This window comes from Periophthalmus magnuspinnatus, chromosome 1 (genome assembly GCF_009829125.3).
Source record: "Periophthalmus magnuspinnatus isolate fPerMag1 chromosome 1, fPerMag1.2.pri, whole genome shotgun sequence".
Classification (NCBI taxonomy): Eukaryota; Metazoa; Chordata; class Actinopteri; order Gobiiformes; family Gobiidae; genus Periophthalmus; species Periophthalmus magnuspinnatus.
In genome coordinates, this window is record NC_047126.1 from 11,999,818 (window position 1) to 12,006,800 (window position 6,983).

A 6,983-nucleotide genomic window follows, 5' to 3' on the forward strand; every position below is an offset into this window, starting at 1 on the left:
TGTACAAATGTCTTGAGAAAAATGCCCTCCAGTGAAATAGAAAGAAGAAAGGATAATAAAGCCCAGAGATGAAAGAGGGAGCACATTTGCAAGTGACGGATGCTTCGTATTTTGCATATCTCTCACTTCTGCTTTCCCCTTCCCCTTCTCTATTCACCTGAGAGGATTTAAATAAATCCATAAAGCATGAAATATCAGAAATAGAAAAGTAATGCTTGAAATGCGTTTATGAAGCTCCCACACACAAACACATGCACGCACTCACACACACACACAGACATACACACCCCCACACGCATACATGTCCACACACACACACACACACACATACACTGTTTTCACCAGTATGCATGTGGTTTTGTTTAGTTTTTTTGTTGTTATAATGTGATAATTGCTGCAACAATATCTTAACATGTGACCTCCTATTTGTATTCACTATTAATATGCAGCATCAGATACTTGTCCCACTTCAGCCTCTCTAATTCTATAAACAAGGTGCCAGAAAGAGATGAGTGTGTTTAATGAGATTAGGTGGGCATTGTGAAGCGAATCTCAGGTCACTGTACAAGTGCCATTCAAAGGCAATAATGTGAAATATTTAAAGCCCTACCCTTGTCCACAGATTGTGTTGTTTGTTTTTTTTTTTATCTTTTGCAGGGGTTGTTTTTAATATAGATAATTATTTACTGTTTTGTGTGTTTAAAACAGTGAAATTACTTGGAATGAGCTCATACATTTAGTACAAATATAGACTTACTAAATATATAGACATACTAAATATGACTTGAATATTACTACATGTAATTTCCCATGTAATAACACATTTCTTCTGTGTGTGGTCTCCCCACAGATAAAGATGAGCCCAGCAGTTACACATGTACCACGTGTAAGCAGCCCTTCACCAGTGCCTGGTTCCTGCTCCAACATGCCCAGAACACTCATGGCTTTCGAATCTACCTGGAGAGTGAACCCGGCAGCCCCCTGACCCCCCGCGTGGCCACAGCTCCTGGGATGGGAGGTGACTGCGCCTCATCCCAGCCTCCCATGCATGCAGTGCACTTGGCTGAAGGCAGTCCGTACAGTCTGCTGAGGATGCCAGGTTCTGGTTCAGGACGGGACTCGGCCTCCACCCCTCGAGAGGGCCGCTACCCCAGGACTCCGCCTTTATTCAGCCCTCCTCCTCGACATCACCTTAGCCCTGACGACCTGGCATTGGCCACTCACCATCCCAGCGCCTTTGACAGAGTCATGAGGCTAAACTCTGTGCCCCTCGAGCCTCCTCAAAGTATGGACTTCTCCAGACGTCTCCGAGAGCTAGCTGGAAACGCAGCTGGAGCTTCCCCTCCTCTTTCTCCAAACAGACCTAACCCTATGCAACGCCTTTTACCTTTTCAGCCTGGCTCCAAGCCTCCATTCTCAGCCACACCTCCTCTGTCCACCTCCCAATCTCCTTCTGGATCCCACTCCACTCCCAACGCCAGCTCCAATGCTGTTCAACCAGGTACTCCTCTAAAGGCAAAGTCTTGTGAGTTCTGTGGAAAAACTTTCAAGTTCCAGAGTAACTTAATCGTTCACCGACGGAGCCACACCGGGGAGAAGCCCTTCAAGTGTCACTTGTGTAACCACGCCTGCACTCAAGCCAGCAAACTCAAGAGGCACATGAAGACCCATTGCCAGAACAAGTCTCTGATGAACGCCAAGTCTGAGGATGGGCTGTCTGCCACCAGCTCACCTGAGCCCGGGACCAGCGACATCATAAACAGTGCTACAGATGCACTCAAGTCTGTGGTGGCCAAGTTCAAGAATGAGAACAATGGTCTGATGGCAGAGAATGGAGAGGAGGATGAGGAGGAGGAAGAGGAGGAAGAAGAGGAGGAGGAGGATGAAGAAGAGGAGGAAGAAGAGGAGGAGGAAGAAGAGGTGGAGGATGAGATGGAGAGTAAGCCCCATGTTGCTGACAACGATGACAGAAATGACTATCGGTTCAGCCTTAGACTGGAGGGGGCACGGCACCACCAGAACAGTGATGCTCTGCACCCCCACCGCAGGAACTCATCACGGGATCCCGGAGATGAGGACTCAGCCATGGAATCTGACCGGGCTGAGGATGGAGCCACTACTCCTATGAATGGACTTGGGCCAATAACAGTTGACAGCATCTCACGTAAACTGTTAGGAGGTGTGAGTCCAGGCTCACTCAGTCCTCTGTCCAAACGCATCAAAGTGGAGAAAGACATTGACCCGCCTACCCCCACCATCCCAAACACTGAGAATGTCTACTCCCAGTGGTTAGCGGGGTATGCAGCCTCCAGACAACTCAAAGACCCTTTCCTCAACTTTTCAGGTGGGGACTCAAGACAATCGCCCTTCGCCTCTTCTTCTGAACACTCATCAGAGAATGGCAGTCTGCGGTTCTCTACTCCCCCTGGTGAGCTGGACGGAGAGCGCGCTGCTTCAGGACGCAGTGGCACAGGGAGCGGGGCCAGCACACCTCACGGGGGCAGTGGAAATGGCCGGCCGAGCTCTAAAGATGGCCGCCGCAGTGACACTTGTGAGTTTTGTGGCAAAGTGTTTAAAAACTGCAGTAACTTGACAGTTCATAGACGCAGTCACACAGGAGAGCGGCCATACAAGTGTGAGCTGTGTAGTTATGCCTGTGCTCAGAGCTCCAAGCTTACACGCCACATGAAGACCCACGGACAGATGGGTAAGGATGTGTACAAATGTGAAATCTGCCACATGCCTTTCAGTGTCTACAGCACTCTGGAGAAACACATGAAGAAGTGGCACAGCGACCGGCCTCTGGCTAATGACATTAAGACTGAGTAGACAAAGACTCTGGGCTAACAGTGACCCCCGCTAGCTAGCCACTACGTGAGGGGAGAGGACGACAGGGTTGGACACATACGGCCCTGTTTACGTCCCTGATTGGACGAGCTGAATGCATGATCCAACAGTGGGGCAATACGCATCAAAACTTTTTGAGCCTTTCTATTGTGCAATAATTTACATGTTTTGTATTTTTTGTAACTGGACAGCATGCTCAGTGTGTTTTGGCTACTTAGAGAGAAATTGTCCTTGGCTGGTGGGTTTGGTTGTATTAGTGTAGCTGTTGATTCTTTTGTTTTCCTCAACAAAAAGTTAGTTATGAGAACCCATGCTGCATACAGTGCATACTGTTTTACATATCATGTACAGTTTTGTGTTTTACATAGTGGACAGTGTCAAGTTATCAAAACATCAAAAAGCAGGGTCACACTAAAATGTTCTTTGTAAAAGATTTTCAATGCAAGATTGAGATATATATACCTTTATATGAAATCGGGCCGCCTATTAGTTGCTAGGCACTAGCGCCATAAAATACTTCTTTCTTCAAACTGCAATGAAATGAACAATATGGTGTGAAATGACAACTGAGAGTGCCTTTACCTGAATTAGCTAGCCCTCCTTTTGCTATAAGCTTGGAGTTTCTGCTATATATGAATACAGGCCACTTTGTACATGTGAAAAGCAGGTCCTTGCATCAAGCACCTGTCCGTCATGCAGCGTCTGAGCAGAACAACAGAACCAGCTCGAGTCACTTCTCTTTTCTCTGTTGAATCATCATCTGCCTGACTTGTGTTGCTTCTCTTTATGTTTGATGGCATGTTACATGCTCAAAGTGGGAATTTAGTTCACTTTTCTTCAACGTTTTATTTTTGGTACAAGTGTACCATTCCTGGAGTGTACTCAAGTAACAAGTCATTTAACCAACATAAAGCTCTTAATTTCTCTCTTTGAAAATTAAAGTTTTGTTTTGTATTAGCTCTGTATAATGTTTGTGTGTCGCCCGTCAGCATTGGTGCAGCAGTCACTTGAAGACCACACAGTGGGTTGTAGTTGCTCTAAGCTAGACCATTTCTGTGGGGGTGGGCTATGGGGTTGAGGGTCAGGGTCGTGGGTGGTGTGGGTTGACCAGGTGTCTTTACAATTCAATTGTTATATCCTTATAGCGCTTACTTTTACTGCATTAGTGTTAGGAACTTTAAATAACTCCTATATTGAATCCTATTGGAAATAATCTTTAACAAAAATCCACATCAAATGTCAAAAAGTTTAGTTTGAAACTTTCATCCATTCATTTGTGTTTGAGCAGCAAAGCTCTAGTCGTCATGTTTCTAGTGAATCTCCATCCCCGTCATTACTAAAGATAGCACTTGTGACTCTGCCTGTCTCTGTATCTGTCTCTCTAATCGGAGGTACAGCCGGCCGAGTATAAATGAACACCAGGTTTACATCTGGTATTAAATACGTGCACTGTTTAATTTTCCCAGTTTACAGTCGGACACTCAAGGGAAAACCTGCTCTTATGCTGACAGATTAGTGTGGTGTCATTTATTTTACATTAAAAAGACAAAAAAATTCTAAATAAGACTTGAAACTATTGCCAGCCATGTTTGTCTTGAGCCAACCCCAGCTTGGCTTATGATGGTATAATGCAGGAACGCCATAAAAATATCCTGCTTCATAGACATCAAACTGCTCAGTAACAAATTGACTTTCTATAGGTACTTTTTGTTGTGGATTTGAACACTTCTGTTTTAGGGGAGATCATTATTTAAGTTTTTTATTGTTAAGTGCTGTTTCTCTTGTCTTGGTGATGGCCTTGACTTTTTCACATTGTAATGAATTGTAATGAACATGTCTCATCTTTATTTGCCTTTACTATACACTTGTCTTCAGGTTGAACATAAAATTTGAATTTGGAAGAGATTTATGATATATAAATATATAGAGAGAACTTAAAGGCGTAGGAAACTGCACATGTTTGTCTGTTCCTATGCTCCATCACATTTATGGTCTACCTTCTGTATTTAGAATGGTATTTGAAATTAATGTTCACTAGTGTAGGCACTTATAGTATTTATGTTGGAGCCTGTATTTTTACTGTTTGCCTGTACTCTTTCAAGGTTTCAATGTATCCTTTTTTCTGTAGTGAAAAAAATCCCAACAAGCTGCCACCGTATATTTTCTTAATTTGGCAGGATAATATAGTGTGAATACTTTGTATGCTTGAAAATACGTATGTTTTTGAAAATAAATTGTGGTGATCTCCAGGGGTGAGAGGTCATATGATGGCCTCCTCAGGCAGTCCCGCTGGAGTGACCACACCAGGTGAAAACAGGTGGTTGTACATATCTTTTAGTTTGTTTTATATATATTTTTCTCTCCTGCCATTTTATATGCAGTATCACAAGCTATTGTTGGGTTTTCTTAGTAGCCAACTTTGTACTGTCCACCTAAAACATTCCAGCCGTTCAGACAAAAAAACTTTTGTCATATGCAATCGATTCACCTTCAATCTAAAAATGGTTTGATTTTAGTTTATGTTGTATTTGTTTGCCAAACAAACCAAGGTGCTTTGTAATTTACTGATGGTACATCTCATATGCAAGGCATATTCTGAACAAGTAAAGACGTTAGGTACTGGAGTCAGTGCGGATCTTGTTGAGGTACATAGTTTCATCCTGTGATCTGTTTGTCCTGAACTTGAAGTTGACTGGTCATTGGTCGACATTATTTATTATAACACACACTCACACACACACGGTCCTCTGTTGTGAACGGAGCACTGCTGACCCAGACCACTCCCTCTGTCACTCAGATGGTTCATTCTGTTTAATGACCAAAGGTCATTGACCAATCTTAATGAGGTGTTGCTTGACTTTTTAATGTTGTTATTTTCCATTATGGAGATACCACTCTATTTTCAGCTCTTGTCTGCATTATTCTGTCACTCAGCCATTTTGTCTCAAAAATAAAGAAGTATTACACACATATTTTTGAAGGTTTTTGTCTTTGTTCTTACCCACTGAAGATAGGTACAGATGTGAGGTGTCAGCATATTTCAAAGACATGCATCATACACTTTTAAAGAACATTATAAGGCCCAAATTAGCATTGAGTATATTGTATTATCATAAGAAACACAGACATTTATTCAGTGTCAACTGAAAATGAAACAGCTGGGTCTGGTTGGGAGACAGGGCAGGGTCATTTCTTTTATTTAATAGGGCAGTACATCTTAATCAATATCATTGTATTAATATGATGGATTATAGCTGCAAATGTATCAGCAGGCCTTGGGCATGGTAACACATACAATATCAGTTGGTACATAAGTATAAATGATTTAGTTATTGCTCAGAAGACTAGTTTACTTTCAGCCACAGTTTGAGTTGAGTTTCGCAGGTGGGTAATGTGAGCCAGATAAACTCAGATAAAAAACACTGTTCCAGATCTTCTTGGCCTTCACAGAGTGCATTTTGTTCAATAATAAGAATAGATCTAAAAATAATTTCAAGGGTAAAAAAGGGTATGAAAGGGTAAAAATCACATAATATTTTGGTATGTTTCTGCTCTTTTAAGTTTTATACCGCTTTCTATTATATTTAACATTTCAGTGTGTTTCCTCTTTTTACCCCCGGCCCTCTCTCTTCTCTATTTCCTGGTGTGTTGCAGAGGCACTGAGGGCGACATGACAGACTAATGGCTCTCTTGTCCGAGCCTGGCGCTGTTTGCTGAGCGGGGCCAGATTAAAGTTCACAGATACACAGAGGTTCCTGCTTGGGCCAGGTGTTGACAGTTAAGATAAAGGCGAGTTGTGAGGAAGTGGGGGGTGCTCTGTGTACTCAGGGAGGGTGTGGAGGCATAGAGAGAGAGCGAGGCAGACAGCATAACACTTCTAATGCTTAAGACCCATCCAGCCCCCTCTCTTCTCTACTCCAAGTTCAATGTCAAGAAAGCAACAATGGCCAGCCACAAATCCAGCTACCAAACAACCCATGCATAGCAGACATAGTTTTCCCATAGCAGACTGCAGGACCCTTCCTCCTCTCCTTGTGTGGACATACGGCCTTAAGTCATAAAGCAACAGTCACCACTCTTTCAACAAAGTAAAACAAGTTTGTCGTGTGGGGTTTTAAATCTCCTATCCGCCAAAT

The 6,983-nt window shown here is 43.0% G+C and overlaps 1 protein-coding gene across 1 annotated transcript in view; it reads left to right on the top strand.

Moving 5' to 3' along the window:
* LOC117373067 (B-cell lymphoma/leukemia 11A-like) overlaps positions 1 to 5,819 on the top strand; it is a 31,345-nt gene extending 25,526 nt beyond the window's left edge. Inside the window, exon 3 of the mRNA XM_033968926.2 lies at positions 851 to 5,819. Coding sequence (XP_033824817.1) covers positions 851 to 2,829 — 1,979 coding nt within the window. The 3' untranslated portion in view covers positions 2,830 to 5,819. The remainder of the gene's footprint in view (positions 1 to 850) is intronic.
* Positions 5,820 to 6,983: the final 1,164 nt, after the last annotated feature.